This window comes from Triturus cristatus, chromosome 4_1 (genome assembly GCF_964204655.1).
Source record: "Triturus cristatus chromosome 4_1, aTriCri1.1, whole genome shotgun sequence".
NCBI lineage: Eukaryota > Metazoa > Chordata > Amphibia > Caudata > Salamandridae > Triturus > Triturus cristatus.
The window spans coordinates 746,083,461-746,104,609 of NC_140585.1; the positions used below are offsets into that span (position 1 = coordinate 746,083,461).

The following is a 21,149-nucleotide window of genomic DNA, read 5'->3' on the forward strand; positions in this document are numbered from 1 at the left end:
GCGCATTGGCATTGAGTACAGTAGTTTAGAGTAAAGTGGTGTAGAGTGCAACGGGGTTGAATAGAGTGGTGCAGATTAGAGTACAGAGGGGAGCGGGGAGTAGCGCGGCATAGATTGCAGTAGTGTAGATTGCAGTTTTGTAGAATAGAGTGGCGTAGCATGGAGTGGTACAGGGTAGAGTGGAGTGGCGTTGAGTGGATTGGCATAGAGTAAAGTGGCATAGAGTGGAGTGATGCAGAGTATATTAGAATGGTGTAGAGTGGACTGGTGTAGAGTGCAGTGGCGTAGAGTGGGGTGATGCAGAGTAGAGTGGCATAGAGTATGGTGACATAGAGTGCATTGGCGTAGAGTGACGTAGAGTAAAGTGGTGAGGAGAAGAGTAGAGTGGTGCAGAGTATAGCGGCTTAGAATTCAGTGGTGGAGAGTGCAGTGTTGCAGAGTAGAGTGTCACAGAGTGCAGTAGTGTAGAGTAGAGAGGCATAGAGTGTATTGGTGCAGAGTGCTGAGGCGTAGAGTAGAGTGGTACAAAGTAGAGAAGAGTAGAGTGGCATAGAGAGCAGTGGCGTAGAGAACACTGGTGCAGAGTAGAATAGAGTAGTGTGGAGTGCAGTGGCATAGAGTTGAGTTTTGCAGAGTGAGTATAGTGGCGTAGAGTGCAGTGGTGCAGAGTAGATTGGCATAGATTGCAGTGGAGTAGAGTGCATTGGTTTTGAGTAAAGTGGTGTAAAGTGCATTCACATAGAGTGCAGTGGTGTAGAGTGCATTGGTTTTGTGTAAAGTGGTGTAGAGTGCATTCACATATAGTGCAGTGGTTTCAAGTAGAGTGGTGTAGAGTGCAGTGGCATAGAGTAGATGGCAGAGTAGAGTAGAGTGGTGTAGAGTGCAGGGCCGCTGCGTAGATTGCAGGGGCATAGAGTGCAGTTGCGTAGAGTGGAGTGGCACAGAGTGAAGTAGAGTGACATGTGTAGAGTTCAGTGTTGTAAAGTAGATGAATTCAGAGTAGAGTGAAGTGGAGTGGAGTGGTGCAGGGTAGACTGCTGTGGTGTAGAGTAGTGTGGCGTATAGTGCAGTGGTGCAGAGTACATTAAAGTGGCTCAGAATGGATTGGCGTAGAGGGCAGTGGTGTATAGTGCAGTGGCATAGAGTGATGCAGAGTAGAGTGACATAGAGAGTAGTGGCATACAGTGTGTTAGGAATAGGGTGTCTGGTTAGCAGAAGTATGCACCCTGTCCAAATAGGAACCCCAATCCTAGGTAGGGCAGGCACAGGAGAAAGACAGGTACTTCCAGAACAGTAGTCCTGCAGAATGACAGTCCTTGTAGCAACACAGCAGTTCTTCTGAAAGGGGTTTCTTACAGGTTCAGAAGTGTCTGATTTGGTGGGGTCAGAGACCCAGCACATATACCCAGTTGTGTCTTTGCAGTGGGGGTGACTTCAAATGGTCTTTGAAGTGCACAGAAGCCCTTTCTTTCCAGCCCTGGCTCAAGACTAGCCGTAGAGGGTACTTAGCTCTTTGTGTCAGGACAGGACACCTCCTATTCAGGTGTAAGTGTCAGCTCCTCCCACCATTCCTGCCTAGGAAGAGCCATCTGAATGCAGATGGCTACTCAAGCACACCTAACCTTCCTGTGTTTGTGGCTGTCTAGAGGGAATGCACAAAATGTAGCTGTCACCTACCCCAGACGTGTACAGGAGACAGGCGGCAGGCACACAGAGCTGTAAGAGCAGAGAAATGTCCACTTTCTAAAAGTGGCATTTCTAAAATAGTAATGTTAAATCCAACTTTACCAATAAAGATAATTTATCATTACCATTCCAAAGATATAAAACATGATACAGCTACTCCTTTCTAATCAATAATTAAAAGGGTATTAAGGAATTTCCAATGTTAACCTATATGAAGAGTAGGCCTCACAGTAGTGAAAAACTGAATTTAGGTGTATTTCACTCCCAGGACCTAAAAGTACACCTTTTACTTACACAGCATCCTCACCATGGGCACCATGGACCTACTTTAGGGGTGACTTATGTGTAATAAAAGGGAAATTTGTGGCTTGGCAAAGAGTCTTAAATGGCAAGTCGAAGTGGTAGTAAAATTACACACACACGCTTTGCCGTGGTGCGCCTGAGACATGTTTAAAGGGCGACTTGTGTGAGTGGCACAATCGGTGCGGCAGGTCCATTAGTAGAATTTAATTTACAGTCCCTAGGTATATGGTATACCACTTTACAAGGCACTTACAAGTAAATTAAATATACCAATTGTGAATGCACCAATGTTACTATATTTAGGGGAGAAGCACATGCACTTTAACACTGGTCAGCAGTGGTAAAGTACTCAGAGTTCAACGGCCAACAAAAACAAGTTCATAAAAGGAGAAAGGAGGAAGGCAAAAGGTTTGGGGTGACCCTTCAGAGAGGGCCATTTTCCAAACACAGTGCATTGGCGTAGAGTGCAGTAGAGTGGTGTAGTGTGGTGCAGCTTAGAGTGCAGTGGTGCAGAGTAGAATGGCATAGAGTTCACTGGAGGAGAATGCAGTATTGTGGATATGGGTGTCGTAGAGTGGAGTGGCGTATAGTGGAGTGGTATATAGTGGAGTGGTACAGGGTAGAGTAGAGTGGTGCAGAGTAGAGGGCAGTAGCATAGAGTGGAGTGCTGCAGAGTAGAGTGGCATAGAGCACTGTGGCGTAGAATGCAATGGTGTAGAGTGGAGTGATGCAGAGTAGAGAGCCGTAGAGTGAAGGGGTGTAGAGTGCATTGGCCTAGAGTGCAGTAGAGGCGTGTCGGGTGATGCAGAGTAGAATGCAGTGGCCTAGAGTGCAGTGTTGTAGAGCAGAGTGCCATACAGTGCAGTGGAGTAGAGTGGGGTGGTACAGAGTAGAGTGGAGTGACCGAGACTGGAGTGATGTAGAGTGCAGTGGCGAAGAGTACAGTGGTGCATAATAGAGTGGCATAGAGTGCATTGGCATAGAGTAGAGTGGTGCAGAGTAGAGTACAAAGGCGTAGAGTACAGTAGTATGGAGTGGTGCAGAGTACAGTACAGTAGCATCAAATTGAGTATTCATGATGTGATAGCACAGTGCCATTACAGACAATACATCTTCAATTGAAATGTTTATTATGTTTGCACAGACATACACTTTTACTGATAAAAGTAAACAGCGCAGAAGCACAAACAATAATGTGAGGAAATGCCATCACCTAGTGTATTCATTTGCTTTGATCATATTAAAATGTGTTTCCACTGCACTGTAAAATTTCAAAAAAATGTGCTTCATTTGTCCTTTCCTAATTATGATATATTCTGAAATATCTGCACAGTTAATTTACAGACATTTACATTTTGTTGTGCTGTAGAAAAAAATAACATCCTACACCGAAAAGATCTCAGGACATATGAAGGGGGCATGGGAGTTTCTTTATAGGTTAATGGTGAACAACCTGATGCAGTGATGGACACACACTGGTCAAACCATTTCCAGAGACAAGGTCCCTACACTGGTTTCCACCAGAGTGTACTGACCCGCCAGATCAATTGTTCCAGAAGGCCCATCAGCCAAAGCTCTTTACTGTGTGACCTTGATGTATGAAGGAACTTGTGCTAAGGCTTTCTTTTTGTTACTGTCCCTCTCCAAGGATTCAGCATGTGTTTGGAGGCCATTGGTCTCATTTCTCTTTTAGGGTGGATGTTTTGTTCCCACTGCTCTGGCTTCACTAATCCCAAGGTGCCTGTTTCAACATCCTACTGTTCTCCACGGTGATCACACTTGAGGCACCAGGTATGTTATCTCAGGCTTACAAAACAGATCTGCACTTGGGCAAGAACCTAATGCACCAACATGGTCAGTCCTTTATGGTGGCATTCCCCCTGCTTTGCCCCCGCTGCTCCCACGCTCCCAGGCAGGACCCCCCACCCATCACCTGCATTCCTCTGGACCCATGTCTAACACACCTCTTACGTTGTGAGTTTGTACTTCACAGCAATGTGGTAAGGTACTTTTATAGGCACAACGGACTGAACTCAGCTATTACTTCCAAGCTCTTCCATCAGCTTTCAAAGCAATAAAACCTAGACCTTGAACGCCAGCTCCCTTCCACATGGTGTCACATGCTCAGTCAACACTCACTCTAAATGAAAATCTCCATTCCTGATATGCAAACACACAAGCTGACAAACATACATGTATACAACTACCAACTACTCAAAACGCACGTTACAGAAATCTATCAATGCATAAAAAAAAATAATGTTACTCACCTTTGAAATGAGGAACCATTCAATGCTATAACAGACTTCGGACTTTTGATGACACACTTTCCTTTCACACAATAGCATGGCCTCCCATTCCAGCTCCAGACACAGTACTACTCTCTACTGAACCACACACAGTTCTATGTTTCAACACACCCTTTGGCACCAGATCACTGCCACCCTGCTCCAGGTCTGCATGCACTAACCTTTGTGTACATTACTGTCTGCTGTTACTCCCAACTACCTACGCATGACTAGTACTACTGCCTACCTAATCTCTCAGTGCTTCCTACCTGGTGTCACTGACTGTCCAACTATGTTTTCATAAACATTTCACATTTTCTTCTAAATGCACCAAAACAGGCAATGACATCATTTGGCTTCAGGGATACAATAAAATCGTCAGTAGTATGAAACAGAAGTAACATAAGGTCAAACAGTAGAATTATTGTGGGTACAATTGCAGTGGCGTTACATAGCCCATACTTTCTGTAGCACGGCCATGAAGTTCATGATAGGAGGGAGTTCGGCAAATATTCATGCGCACCAAGACAATCAGTGAGGTCTCAAATCAGGTGGCAAAAGGAAAGAATTAACAACCGCTGGTCACATCATTCCTTTCTCATGTGTTTCAAATACATGCCCTCTGCCTCCAAACATTACTCTACGTCATTTAACAACTGCTCTATCGTGGGCTGCTCCTTCACAAGCCATTTAATGGCGATACGTCTTTTTACAAGGAGCAAAACTAGCAAAATTGAATTCAGACTTCATCTTGCGCCCTTGGAGTTCGGATGTAGGCCTAGATCGTGGCACCTTAAATGCTTTCAGGCCCACAATGACTGTCCAAAACGCCATCACTCTGGGACTTCAATTATGTGGTAAAAAGTTCCTCTCTTGTTAGGCGGCATTGGGGTATTTATCATCCCTGTTGATCTTTTTAAGTCATGTCTTGCATTGTCTCAATTTAAATCCAGCAATGGAGGATACTTTCTGAGTTGTAATTATATCCTGCTCCATTACCCTAACACAATCTTCCTCCCATTTATTTTGAATGCATACGTCTTTAATTCCGTATCTGCTCTATGCAGTTCAGATATGTTCTTGTTTACACCCAGAAATCCAGCCCTTCATCCGGGGGCGGCGCCTCCATGTGGGCGGAGGAGCGTCGCCCCACTGCTTTCTCGCAGTGCGAGAAGCAGAAACATAAAATGGTATTACAAATACCATTTTATTTTTCTGCTTCTTGCACTGCGAGAAAGCAGAAGGGTTGGGTTTGGTTGTGGGCGGGCGGGTGGGCGGTCCTGCTCCAAGGCAGGAGAGGAGTGGTTTGCCCACTCTCGGGGCACTGACTGTTTGGTCGGCTCCAGGGCTGACCAAACCAGTCATACACACGCTCCCTTTTCTTCATGTAGGCTGCATGCAGCCTACATGGAGAAATGGCCTTCCCATAGACGCTTGTGTGGTCGGCGTCCCAATCAATCACACCGCTGCCATTGTGATTGGCTTAGGGGAGAGGGGGAGGCTGCCTGCTTCCTGTGTGGAGCAGAGACGACGCAGGACGACGCAGCACCTGGCCAGCGAAGGTAAGTTAACTTTTTGTTTTTTAATTTAAAATTAAACCAACCCCTCACCAGTACGACCCCCTCCCCGTGCAACCCCGTCCCCCACCCGCACATCATGCCAGCCGCAACTGCCTTCATCCCACTGAAGCTGTTAGTATCCAGGTGCTGTAAATGTGACCCACTTGTTTCTTATTGCAATTTTCCGTCTTTATTGTTGTACGAACTGATCTGTTGGTACATCAGAAACTGTATTGGTGCCGTGAAGTGACCTAAAGCGCTGATTAATGAAATGACACCCATCATTTTGCAGTTTCCCCTTATCGATCGTTATATGTCAATATCCCGTAAGTTGTCCTGAAATATGGAATACTCCAAGGAGATGCTTTCATAGCAAACTGTAGTACTTGAACTTCTAGTGCCACCCCATCTCCACAGATTCTAGGTGAGCTGGACCAATTGTGGGAACGAGTCCCGTCTCATGGTGAAACCATACAGCATTTCCTCCACTAGTGTATTGTCACGCATATACTCTAATAATTATATATATATATTTTTTAGATCTCACCTGAGCCTGCGCATGCGCTGCTCTGACGAGACATTTAATGAGTGGGCTTTAAAAAGCCGACCACAGATTTGTGTGGCCTAGAGCGTGCAGTTACGCGCACAGTTATGAGCAGAGGCGCCATCTGGCTTTCCTCTCTCGTCATGGCTCATTAAGGTCATCGCTCGCGGGCACCCTTACAGCCTGCAATCACTTTCACATTGACGGCCGTGCGGCCACGTCGCTTTCACGGCCGTGAGGCCAATGCTTGTTGCAAATGCATGGCAGACCCTTCCAAAGGTTAGCTGGTCACCTTCCAGTTGCTGACGTCTGTATTCCACTTAAACTGCTACCAATCAGGGGAAACTCTTTTCAAGACAGTATGAAAGTGTTAACATGACAAAAGAGGCAAATATTACTGTCATAGGCTGTGCCATATAATTTGACTATACTTGCCACATAATTTAGCCGATGCTGCTGCATTACGTGGTCCTCAATTACTGCATTATTATAGTGTCCCTGCCAGTACCACGGTAGATTTATCAGATAGATGCACATAAAAGGATAAAACAACAGGGCTCCATCTACACAAAATGTCGGCATATGTTCACGATGGGGAAACAAGGCGCTTTTTCATGCATTTGAGTGAAAGAACCTTTGAGCATTGCCTGATTACAGCCTTGAACACCATACTTAAGGAAACATCTTCCATGTCATTCTCTGCCGCCAACTATGCAGACACCGCACAACCAGGCAGGAGTGCGTTATTTGCTTGAAGCTAGAGGTTACTTGCTGCACTCTGTCTCAGCAGGAGCCTGGAGCATTTTCGGCTCATTTCCAAAAACGCCATCATGCCATGTCTCTGGGGACCAAGGCCTGGGTAATGAAAGTGCAAATGAGGTATGTAAAAGTGAAAAAATAGGGTAGCTGAATGCACCTCCCAGCTCGGGACTTTCTGTTTCACAGCACGCCTGCACTATTCATCAATGGCGTTGGCTTTAACTTTATGGCTGAGCATTGCTTTTGGAATGGAATATTTTCAGATATTAAAGTCAATCAACAGATGTGCCTAGTTTGCTTAGACTTGCTGTGACCGAGTCCTCCGCGCCATGCGCCCTGACGCGCCTCAGTCACACCTGCGCTGCTGCGCATCATTATTTACACCACTTGTTGCAAAGCTCCACGGAGTTCAATTATGGGCCCGCTGTGGTGGCGGCTGCACCTTCCAACACTGATGTGCTTGTGTCATAAAACATCTGTACTTGTGCCAAGATCGCAAAGACGCCATTTTGTGATAATAATGATGTATTTGAATTTTATTGTCATTTGATTCCAGCACCAGAAGAACAGGTGATGACAAGCGTGACAGCGGATTTCGGCAACACAAGCTGTTATTTTGCTGTGTTTTCATTTATTACCCTTCTTTCTCACGCCACTTTTTTCTGATTTTAGTGATGGCCAGAGGTAACTTTTTGATTAGTGAGTCAAATATCACCCAGAGGCCCTGGTATTTTGACAAGGTTAACGTATCCGTTTATCCTTTCCAGACCAATTAAATGAATGCGTTGAGCTGTGTAATATTAACACTCAACATTTACGTGGCTAAAGACCATTCCATTATTGGATATTACATTATTTTTTTTTTTTTATTTATTTATTTTTTTTTTTTTAAAACCTTTATTGACATTTCAATCAATTACACGTATGGGCCTACAACCCCCGGGGCCGGCCGCTAAACAATCAGAATAACAGAAAGCAAGTCTATCACAGTCAGTACCTCGGGGAGCAAATTCTCGACGCTAGCATAATCTCAGTCTCTGAACAGCCCAAGTAGGAGACCAGGATAATAAAGGTTTACATTTTATGATAGAAAAGGATGGAAGGATCAGGTGCCAAACAGTTTCCCAGCAGCGAAAAATGGCAGGCAGAACGATGAACATAAACAATACACAGCAGTCTATCTAAGCAATGGCGCTGAAACAGGAAGTTCAGGATGTGGAGGAATGACACGGCCATTTGCGCCTGCAACCCCCTGCCCCAAGACCCAGGAAACTCCACGGAAATTATGGCACTCCGGAAACAGCAGCGATTAACAACAAAGGAGTACTACCATGCTGATCCCAGAAAAAGACAAAGAAGAATAAGAGAAGAAAAGGAGGCCATAGAAAAAGAAGGTGAAAGACTAAAGGATCCCCCCCCCAACCCCCCACCCTGCACCTCTGCAGATGAGTACGGCCCCTCCCCCCAGCAGTGTGCCTGTCGCCCCGGAACCAGACCCGAAATATAGAAGAAACAGAGAAAAGAGTAGGAAAAGAGCCCCCACCAGACGGGGGGGTAGAGAGAGTATTAATAAACTGGAGGAGGGCCTGTAAAACACGCCCCCGGCTTTTCCCTCCCGCACCATACGTTTTCCCGCAAAGCATACAATACAGAACACGAAATCGACCCTGTCAAAGTGAAGTAAGGAGCATTACACACTTGGTACACTAACAGTTATGCCGTGAGAGCACACAACTCCCGAGCCCGCCCGCCTAGTAGGTGACCACCTCGGAAGGGTCAGCATCATCCTTGGCCACTCTTTGCAAACCCACCCACGCATACCCCTCGTCCCAGTGCCATGTCCAATGTTACCAGGAAGAGAAGTGTCCAATAAAACTCAGGAAGCGACACACACAGGTAGGGTAGAGGGCTCTGAAGATCGACACAGTCAGCTCTAGGGAGGATCGTCTTTCCCGATGCCGAGCCAGGATTGACCCTGCACACCAGGCCCAGGAAGGCGGAATCAGCCAGGGCGGGCGACCGTTGCTTGGACGTTGCCTGGGTCGTCGGAGACCGCGCACGGGACAAGGCCACCACCCCCCACTCAGGTCCGAAACCTCCGGAACAGACCAAATCCACAGCCAGCTGATCGCACTTTAATATACTGTCCGGAGAGTCCAGGCGTGCACTATTCACAGGGGCGGCCACGACACTGTCCCCCCGTGCGCGGCGTGAGAAGTCCCAATGCACCTGGGGATAGGCAGGCGGCAACTGTTCCGACGCTGATGTCACTCCATCGAGCTTGCTCCCCAACACCCAGGCTCCGTGAATCAGGGTGGAGTGAAGAGCACCGAGAGCCTCGAGAAGGTCACCGTACCCCAGCACAGCTCCCGGCGCTCGCTCCGCTACGCTCCTCAGAGTCGCCCCCTCCCAATCCCGCTGCAACCCGGTGTGCAGGATGGTGGACTCTGGCATACCAAAATGGCCGCTGGGTAGGTCCATCCCAGATAGGGACCGGGGCTCAGACACAAGCGCCTCGGGTTCCATGGCACTGGTAACTGGGTTCCGAGGGCAGGTAAACAATGTGTCCGGTGTGTGGTCACGGGCCACAGTCGTCCCCACCACGGACCAGCGCCCGCGAAAATCCGGGAGCAGCCCGCAAGAATCGGGACAAGGTACGGGCGTCGTCCGGGCAGCTCACCGGCGAAGGCTGAAGCAATCACCGGAGAGCCTTGGAGTTGCCGCCTCAGGCACGCATTCGTTCAGCTACGCTTAGTAGTAGGAGCGACCACGGCAAAGCGCAGTCCGACATTCGCACCACTCCGGCAGTCCGACCCCACCCAGTCACCAAAGGCCGTTGTTGTTGCACTACCGCCCGGCCACGGCGTTCACTCGAGGTCCCGGCTCCGGGGCTGCACAGGCCGCAAACTTCAGACGGACATTTCTCCGGCGGTACCGCTGCCAGAAACTTCGGGGTCACACGGCCGGTTGCCGCTCGCGTTCACCAACAAGGGTAGATAGCGCAGGCTAAGGATCTCGTGCAGGATATCTGTGCGGGGTGCGGAGGTTCACGGAGCCGGGAGCCTACGCTGCCATCCCGGTCGCCATCTTGGCTCCTCCCCCTGGATATTACATTATTAATATTTTTGGTGGTGTTGCTATTATTATTTCTATTATTATTGTTATTGGCGTTGTTGTTATTATTATTTTATTATTGTTATTATTGGTGTTATTTTTATTTTTATTGTTGTTATTATTTTTATTGTGGTTGTTATTTTTATTATTATTGTTGTTGTTCTTATTAGTTTTATTATTATTGTTGTTGTTATTATTGGAAGTGGTGTTGTTATTTTTATTATTATTGTTGTTGTTATTATTATTTTTACATCTGTGAGTCTGTAAAAGTAACCTAGCTTGATAAGTCTTAGACTGATTTATTTATTGGATAGTAACTTATATATTATACAGTACCTTTCTTATTATGTTACACGTATAAAAGCTTTGTGGATGTTAAGTCTTGCTATAAGTTGGGTTTGACACTGTCTCTTTCTAGGAGGTTGGGGCAGAGAAGATTCATTTACTAGCACTAGATAATTTGAAGAGACTTTGAGAAGCTGGAGTCAAGTCAACCACTGTTACCAATAGATAAGCCATCAAATGGTTACTGGCCGCCTCAAGGAAAAATCTGAGAATCTGTCGCTGGTGCAAAGTCTCTCGGATCAACATCTTGGTCACCCAAGAAACCTAGTCATCCCATTTGAGCCCAGCACAGTCCTCGCTCAGTGTCCAGTGACTTAATTTTCTTCCTTTTTATATGGCTGTGTAATCCGCTTAAACTCTACAGACAAAGAATAGGCGGGTACACTTAACGTTTAAATAACTGTGGACATATAACAGTTGCAACTTCATTTTCTCACGGACTAAAAAGAAAAAATGGATAACTAACAATACAATGAGAAAAAAAATGAAAATTGGGTAACAATAGGTGCATATGTCATTAAAAATTTATACCATTATACAGGATTCCCGAATTCTAATTGATCAACCTTAACCAGAGTTGTATGATTAGAAAGATGTGAATGCATAAAGTGAATTGTACGCAACCATATATTGTGTATGTTGTACCTCCAGGGCACAAGTCCTAAACAAGCATTGGCTTAGCCAATAGGTCTCGCCTTTGGGACCTTATAAGTGATTAGTTATGCAGCACGATATCCTTGGTGCAAAAACATTAACTGTTGCATGGCTAAGCACTCTCTCTCACTGACTGACTCACTCACTCTCACTGACTGACAGACTCACTCTCACTCACTGACTGACTCGATCTCACTGACCGACTCACTCTCACTGACTCACTCACTCTCACTGACAGACTTTCACTGACTCTCTCACTCTCTCTCACTGACTGACTGACCCACTCTCTCTCACTGACAGACTCTCACTCTCACTGGCTGACTCACTCTCTCTCACTGACTGACTCACTCACTCTGATCGACTCACTCTCACTGACTCACTCTCACTGGCTCTCTCTCACTGACTCACTTTCACTGACAGACTCTCACTGACAGACTCACTCACTCTCTCTTACTGACTCACTCTCAATGACTGACTGACTCACTCACTCTCACTGACAGACTCTCTCACTGACTGACTCTCCAACTCTCTCTCACTGACTGACTCACTCACTTTCACTGACTGATTGACTCTCTCTCACTGACTGACTCTCTCTCACTGACTGACTCTCTCTAACTGACTGACTGACTCTCACTAAAATACTGACTGACTCTCACTAGAAGACTGACTCACTCTCACTCACTGACCATCCCACTGACTCACTCTCTTCCACTCACTGACTAACTGACTCACTCTCTCACTCTCATTCACTCCCACTGACTCTCACTGACTGACTCTCACTCTCACTGACTGACTCTCTCACTCTCTCACTGACTCTTACTCTCTCACTGTCTCTCACTCTCTCACTGACTCTCACTCTCTCACTGACTGACTGACTCTCACTCTCTCACTGACTGATTCTCTCACTCTCACTAACTGACTAACTGACTCTCTCACCCTCTCACTGACTGACTCTCTCTCACTGACTGACTCTCTCACTCACTCTCACTAACTGTCTAACTGACTGACCCTCACACTCCTGTTATTTATGCCCCCATAACAAAACAAGCATTGGCATAGCCAATAGGTCTCGCCTTTGGGACCTTATAAGTGTTTAGCCATGCAACAGTTGATGCTGTTGTACCAATGATATTGTGCTGCATAACTAAATACTTATAAGGTCCCAAAGGCGAGACCTATTGGCTATGCCAATGCTTGTTATTATTGACTTTTATTGAGCGCAGACATATCACCCTGTTGGGGTCTCATGGTGCTGTAGCAAAAGCGTCGGCAGATATGAACCACAGATTAGGGATACTAAAAAATCCAGGTTTTTAGCCTTTTTTTGAATAATCTATGGTCTGTAATGACCTAAATGTGTATAGGGAGCTTGTTCCACAATTGAGAGGCTAGGTAGGAAAATAATTTACCACTATTTCTAACAGTTCTGGCCCTGTGGGGGATCAATAGATGTTTTCCTCCTGATTGGAGATTCCTTATTGGTGCATACCAATTAAGTTTTCTCAAAACTTACTGTGGCCCGTTTCCATGTAGAGTTTTGTGTGTAAGGCAGATAAACTTGAAACGTGTTTGTTTCCTTATTGGTAACCAGTGTAGAGTTTTTAAAATGGGGCGGATGGAGATCGAGTTGGAAGGTGTAGTAGCAATCGTGCTGTGGTATTTTGCACCACCTGAAGCCTGATACATAGTTCTTCATTCATGGACGCCATTAAGGTATTTCCATAGTTAAGGCGACTGATTATGAACGCCTGTATTAGGGATTTTCTAGGCTCAAATGGAGTCCATTGGAAGATTTTTCATAAAGTTCCCATAAAAGTATGGTTTAACTGGCCCTTCATAGATAGTTTGTTATCAATTATAATGCCAAGATTCCGTACTGTTGTTTTTGGGTAGAGGCATGGGCCGAGATTCGTCGGCCACCAATCGTCGGACCAGAATTCCTGCGCTTTCCCGTATAATATCACCTCAATCTGGCTTGCGTTAAGTTGAAGGAAAATTGTCTGTATCCAGTTGGTGATGTGATTCATGCAGTTTATTAATCTTATTTTGGTGTCTGCTGGATTAGGTCCCATGGTTATTACCAACTGGGTATCATCTGCATACGAGATTACGTCAAACCCATATGATCTGATTACCCTTACCAGTGGTGCAACATAAATTTTAAACAGCATGGGTGGACCCCTGGGAGACTACCGTGTCGAACAAATAATTGTTTTTCGAGCCTCAACCCTTATTACATCCAGCCCACCACATACTCCAGATGGGTCACTGAGTAACTACACTCAAAGCCAGGCATACCCAAACCTCCTGCTGTGTAATTCTGCTTCAAGACCTTCCTATTGGTTCTGTTATGTGAACCAGCCAAAACCAAACACCTCTTAAATATCACTTTGGTTTATGCATATATGCAGTCCTGAGATGCATTCATTCAATGAGGATGACCACATCTGACAATTTTGGCCTGTACAATGTTTTGGCAACTATCCAACTAAAAAGCACAATAAATTGTAACTCTTCACCAAGGGCTTGATTTAGACTTTTTACCCATAATTATAGATCATCCACATCTTGATTAATCCATTTAGAGTACATTTCCAAACATTCCCATTCCTTCACTTCTCACATATCCCATACTAGATCATGTTGGTGAACTCATCACGTTTGCTGTGGCCCACTGTGTGCTTTACCCACACAATGAGCTTGCTGTATGAATTTGCAACTTTGTTTTTAAATTTTACGTACTACCAACAGCCTTGAAAAAGCCCCAGGCCTGCGTGGGACGAAATGTGTTGGAAGAAAAAACAACAGAACTTCAATCTATCTCCAACAAAGATATTTATTGCAACATGTGTTAAATAACAACAAAATAATTCTTTAAATATTCAAGTGTATGTTTTCAATGACCTGTGTTTACCTTAACTTCTGTATTCAAGGACTTTTATGACAATTATTGTCTTTATAAACTTGGTAGTTGCATCTTATCACTATAATCTGATAGTTAACTGTGAATGAGGGCCCTTCCTATATTAAATGCACATAAGTACCATACCCGTGACATGAGGTTTAGAACAAATTTCGACAGTTAATTGGCTGAGTAGGGATTGGAGGCCCTTAACCTACACATTCCCATATATCTGGTTGGACTGGAGCGGGTCATAGTATGTCCTTGCGATATCCGAGCAGTGGTTCTGGGATGATCCTAGGCTGCTGTGAGCGCCATTCTTAACCAGTGTCTCTGGTGTCTTTTTCCTGTTCCCATTTTTTCCCTGAGTTCCTAACAAAGAAGTTACTTACCTTTGTTAACGCCTTATCTGGTAGCGACTTTAGCTGCATATTCCTTACCAACCCACCCATCAGTGCCATCCTCCTCGCTCTGCGAACAGATTTGTAGGTACAGGGATATCCCATTTTCAGGGTACAAGTTTCACTCACCAGCAGTCAGTGTTCTTTGTGGCTCCGAGTTCCTGCTGTGAAAAGTCACAAAAAGAAACTGACATCTGTGCACTGGGGTAGCACCTATATAGGCACTGTGCACATCACTTCAGCACAGACGACGTCACCTACTGGCACACAGGGGTACTGATCATGAAAAATGTCCGTATGCAGTCTGATGGCTGGGGATAATTCTAAGGTAAGAAATCTGCGGCTAGAAGTCTCGATGAGATTAACAAAGAATTAGTCAATACCTTGGTTTGAACTGGTGAACAATTGGGACTGTTGGCTATATTTCCTTTGTTGGATTACACTATTATCCATAAATCATAACACATTCTTTACATGGTTGCCTTAATAAGACTTCAAATAAGGATATTTGCCAAGATAAGGTGAATATTAATCATCAATTTGCCATATTAGGTTATTGGCGTTCGTAGTATTTGACTATTCCGTACCTCCAAGGGGGACTTTGTTACGATTCTGCGGTGGCCACACAATGAATGTCTGATCTGTCTGGCCTTCGAAGGCCTGTCTGGGAGTACTGAATGGTTAGTTATGGGGGCTGGTATAGCCTCTAGCTGTGCCATCCAGTCACTAGTAGTTTCACAGGTAATTTCAAACATTACATGCCTGTAGGGAATTGTTAAATGATATCATATGGTGAAACAGATTAAATAAGATTGAGACTGGTGGGATCATCAGAAACACTAGAGTTAGTGTCCTCCATCTTGTGGTTATAGGTAGAAGTGAGGGCAATCTCCAGGTGCTGAGATGCAGTGGATACTGCTGATATGGAGTGGAGAAGCATATGTTATGGTTGGGATGGTGTGGTTATTATTACATCACATCTGTATGTCGCGGTCAATATGAGGCTGTGTTGGGCAGAGGTCTCCAATTTTGGTGATGTGCCTGTGTCTGTCTTTTTAGCTTGGCCTTCTGGTTGGGAGTGTTCCATGCCTTTAAACTGTACTTAAATTGATAAGGGAGATTATCTTTAAGGTTCTAACCGAGGGTAAGCGGGTTGTGTAATTATGTTGGGCACAACCATGTTTTTACCTCTCTTTAATTGTTCCTGGGTACTTCTAGATCTTGGCTGGCAAAGAGTCCCAGAGCTAGGCGCTCGTACCAAGAACGTAAACCTCCTATGGATTTCTTATTGTAATGCGGTATGAGGATCTGAGTAAGACTCTTTATGCAACACATTCTGTTCGTAACCTCGTCAAATGTCCCATCAGACTTCACTGATTTCTTTTTTTGATATCACTACTACTGTGTGTATCTTTTCTTCTATAATCAGCATTTACCCTTTAATTACTTCCCCAAGGTTATCAGTGTACTGCTGATCTCACAGACATACAGTGCACTTACTGATATATTCTTACCTGTGTAGTCCCTGTCAACATGCAGCAATGACACCCTTCCCACAATGCCAATAAATAGCATCCTGATGATGGTTCTACTATGCTTAATGGCAACAGAAGCCTCCTCTGAGCCCACAGTGCCCCACTGAAGTAAAGGTTCAGCTCTACTGATACAACCTTTGTTATCTTGAGCCTGGGACCTCTCTCAGGAAACACCTGAGAAAGACACGGGGTATGCTCTAAAAGTAAAAGCTTCCAGGGGCTGTTTGTACAAAGGCATGCTCATGAAAACTGAAGAAACACAACTCCTGACCTCTAACCCTCCACAGAGACAACTCTAAACCACAATTATTTTGATTTTGTCTTAAATCGCATGCATTCAAACATCCAGACAGCACCCGCCTCGCATTCGATGATGACACCAAAAAGTGCCGCAGCTCTGGTTGGCACTGGAATATCCTCCATGTTAAAGCATGCAAGCACATATACAGTTGTAGATGGGTAACCCTGAACCACCAGCCTGCCCCCCACTGGGGGTTACTGAGTGATATCCAAATAAACAAAGAGAGTGAAGCTCGAGTCGTCTGTAATGTCCCCCAGAACCACCAGGCCAAAAACATCCGACTTATTCACAATTACTACTCTTCAATGTTATGCCATGCCTGCCCCCTCCATGGGATGGCTCATTTCCTTCATCGGCTGTGAAGGAGTAGAGAAGCCATAAAGAACATCTCCTTCCTTGCTGCAAGCATTGGACAGTGCAACTCCCAATCCATAGTCACTTGCATCCCCTGTTATCTCACAAGTTCTTTGCAAATCAGCTACCTTAGTCTTGTTCCGAAGCCCATTCCTAGCCAGCACCCTTTAGCAATCTAATAAGAGGTTTCATTGTACCCGCTAAGGGCTCCATAAACGTCACATAACATGCACACAGCTCACAACATGGTAACCATGTTCCCTTGCTGCCTGGCCTTGAAGCACACCTCTGTGCATGTACTAGTGGCACTGTTGTAGTCATGCCTTCTTGAGTGTTCGTGACATTAAGGCGATACCCTCAAGCACTCTAAGTGCACATTTTCATCTTCAGTAAATATAAGAATATCATCTTTAAAACATTTTACTTCTCTTTTGATGTCTTTATATGATGGTCCATTACCCTTTAGGAGACAAGAGACACTGATGCTAATCCCAACGCATTTTTCTAAAATGAAGAATCTCATATACCACCACAAACAAAGTCATCAGAAGTAACTTTGGCTGACGCTTGAGCTGGGGATTAGCTCAGTATAAGTGAAAGGTGGAACGCTGCAGGGTGCCTCAGCGGGTGGACTAACTCCTCAATGTCCATAGAGGGTGAGAATCCACAACAGCATTGCACTCAGACTCTCACAATTATAAATAGACGCTAAACTTTCAATGACTTCACTAGCAATATCCACTGCTATAGTCATCTCTTTGCACGAGACGCTTAGTTTTATTTTCGGTTCTTTTCTCACATTAACGGGCTCGCCTCTTTTTTTGTCTATAACTGGCACAAAAGTAATCTTCAATCATATCTTTTGGAAATACCCATTAAATTTCGCCATCATTTCATTAAATACCTTCATTAAATACATGCAGATGCACCAAAGATGGTAACTGCCTCACCAAAAAAAGAATTCTATCTTACAAGTAAATGCTTCACTATTGCCCCCACCGTTTCTGTTATGTTATGGTAATAATAATTGATAGCGCCTGTTCACCAGTGGCTTCTTGGCGGTTTAAAAAACTGAATGGAGAAGAGAGAATCATTCTCTATTAATTATTGATAGCGCATGTTCAACGGTGGCTTCTTGGCGCTATAAAAAACTGAAGGGAGAAGAGAGAATCATTCTCTATTAATAATTGATAGCGCATGTTCACCGGTGGCTTCTTGGCGCTATAAAAAACTGAATGGAGAAGAGAGAATCATTCTCTATTAATAATTGATAGCGCATGTTCACCGGTGACTTCTTGGCGCTATAAAACTGAAGGGGGAAGAGAGAATCATTCTCTAAGCAGCCAGGTTTTGGAATTTTGATTGGAATGTTTTTTTACTCTGCTTCTTTTCTCAGGTAATGTGGAGGACAATTCCACAGAGCAGGTGCATGGACTCCCACCCACCGTGCATTTCTTCGAGTATCTAGGAGTCCCTCGGAAACTGGCCCTGGAGAATCTGAAAGTATAAGACACGTATTTCATAATTTTCTTGGCTAAAAAGAAACTTGGGGGGTAACTAAAGAGATGAAGCAGGAAACGTTAAATGTACACGTTTATGCATGATACTTTTAAATACAGAGACAGGGGGTCACTTCCTTGAAGGGGCCGGTGGCTATTTTGAGAACTTGGTACAAGACTTGGGTCACGGAAAAATGCATCAGCTGCTGAGTTGTTATTTTAATCGTTGGCCTCAACCTCTCAGCCGCCCCGTTTGCCCGGGGTCACACGGCTTTAGTCCTTCTATGTGTTATGCCAAGTTAACTCATATACCAATGGAATTTAGTGCCTTTTTTTTAACAACGTTATTGTTGTTTCAGTTGTACATACAATAACAATGACAAGAGTGGTACATGCATTATCGTACCCAAAGGGTATGTTCACACCTAGATTTTATACATTCTGACATGGAATTCAGTCCCTTTGAAAGGGGGAGTATTGCTCGTCTTCAGGTGTCTAATGTTTCTATTTCAAACATCTTGTTCTAAATTAGCTTTCAGGCGACGCCCTTGGAGAGAAGCGCTATAAAAGGAGTGTCCCTAATAAGGACAAAAGTTTGAATATTGAGGGTCAGATGTTCGAAGATGTGCCACCGCGAGACAAGTGAACACTGTATCTAGTTAAGCTAAATTTGATCAATATATTGGAAGTAGAAATATTGGAATCTTGGGCAATCAGTAAGGTGCGACTCAAAATCTGGGATTTTAAATGTGTGCGTTACGATCCTTAACATAACGTTTGCCAGGCACACAGATACATTACGATCCTTAACATAACGTTTGCCAGGCACACAGATACATTACGATCCTTAACATAACGTTTGCCAGGCACACAGACAGATAGATACATTAGGAAAACCCTCCGAGGTGTGAGGTGTGAGAAAGATTATGTAGACAAGCCCTGAGTTATTATATCTGCTCCAGCAGATGGCAGCACACACAAGATAACAAGGCTACTGAGAAGAAACGCCTAGTCATATCATGTCACGGGAGATCTGACATCAATGTGTTCGGTTGCTAAGTGCTCGGAAACTCAAGAGCAGCTCTTCAGAGACCAACAATAAATGACATTGAAGCTTTACCCCAGAACGACAGCTGTCTGCGACTGTTGCCTTTTTAGGATTGTTTGGAAGCATAGATAATTAACTTGCTTTGATTGCAATTTTTGAACAGAAATTGCATGTTTTTCAAGAAAAAAATAAATAAGCCTTTCTGCCAGATTTACCAGTTGGCGTGCAGGTTCCAGTCAACGATACTAGGAAAGAAAACTTGGGACGCTTACAAAAAAACAGTATGTCTTACGCGTGGGTCCAGCGTACGACGAACATTTGAAGGAAGGGCTGAGGCTCGAAGGCGCTCGGGGTGCAGGACACCAGGGGGAGCATGACCTCGGAGCAGCGGCATGGGCAACTCTGTGAGGAAAGGCAAGGCGGTGCTGCTCGACCAGAACCAGGTCAAAGGCGTCCAGAACTGCAGAGCAGGTAAAGCACCTCTGTGTGTGTGACAGTAACCAGAACCCGTCAGTGTCACGCCGCTACCAATACCCCTAATTGCTGTTTCCCTAAGAATTAGAACAATACGCAAGATGTCACTGACATCTCTGGAGCGTTAAAGCCCCCACACCCTCTGCCCCGACTGAATGATTACTGGAGGGTGATTATTGATTGGGTATGTAAATGAGCCGAAGGATTCTTATAGACTTGTGAATGCATGGCACACGATCTATAACTGCAGAGTAGTTACATAGCCATGGCTGATCTAAGTCTGAGCTTACACTAAGCTGTATCTCGTGTTCAGCATTGTGTCTGTCTGTCTGTCTGTCTATCTATCAACACACACACACTTACACATATATATACACATCACCCAGTGCCGGTTGCCACTGGGTAGTTATGGTTAGGGCCACATTTCCACAAGAAACTCAGGGGCTTATTTACAAGCCCCTTGTGCCCCGGGTGCGTCACTTTTTCCTGTATTAAATGTGAAGCACCGGCGGTGCAAGGGGATTGTAAATAAGCCCCTCAGTCTTTGGTTTGCATATAACTTTGGTGCCATTTGACAAAACTTCACAAAACTTTCCCCAAAACCACGGGGCATATCATCAAGGCGGCGCTATGAAATTATCGCTGCTTTTGCGTCCGTTTTTGGGCGAAAAGCGGCGATAAATTAATCGCCATATCAGCAAAGACACGCTGTTGCGTGTTTTGCTGACTAAGCGCCCGTTACAACAACGCCCAGCTTTGCATCGCTAATGAGATGCAAAGTGTACGTAACACAGAGATATTTCTAGGAAAATGTCGCTAAGTGACATTACTCCTATTATCAACCTGCACGCTAACCTGTGCAGCGATGATAAAAGGAGCACTAATCGCGCTCATCGCAGGTTTCTTTACGCCTGCTCTTCCTTTGACTAAACAATGTTAGCCAATGGGTGGTGGATTATAGGGCTGAGACCACCCAGCCCTTTCAACAAGGTAACCCCTGTCCCTGTGCGTTTATCACAGGATTTCCAGCGATAATCGCACCTTTTTTCAACTATCGCTGGTTTATTTATCGCAATCGAGATACACGTTGCTGATAGCACGCTATCTCGGCGATATCAACCAGCGATAGCCGGCGATAATTATCCTAGCGCTAAGTGCGCTTAGCGATAATTATCGCCGGTTGTTGCTGATATGCCCCCACATTCTTCCACCTCAGCTCCTTTTTGGGAAGTTTCAGGGTTATCTGTCAAGTGAGGGCCAACAGAAGTGGGGTTGGGGGCCCCAAAACATGTTTTCCCCATTCACTTTCAATAGAAAAACTAAACACAACCACAGCCAAAATGGCTGAACGGAATTCCACCAAATTTGGCTGAAAGATAGATC

At 44.9% G+C, this 21,149-nt stretch overlaps 1 protein-coding gene across 1 annotated transcript in view; it reads left to right on the plus strand.

Moving 5' to 3' along the window:
* The first annotated feature begins 19,282 nt into the window (after positions 1–19,282).
* The window catches only part of TXNRD1 (thioredoxin reductase 1), a 223,767-nt gene continuing 221,900 nt past the window's right edge, over positions 19,283–21,149 (plus strand). The window contains exon 1 of the mRNA XM_085653257.1: positions 19,283–19,763. Coding sequence (XP_085509383.1) covers positions 19,685–19,763 — 79 coding nt within the window. The 5' untranslated portion in view covers positions 19,283–19,684. The remainder of the gene's footprint in view (positions 19,764–21,149) is intronic.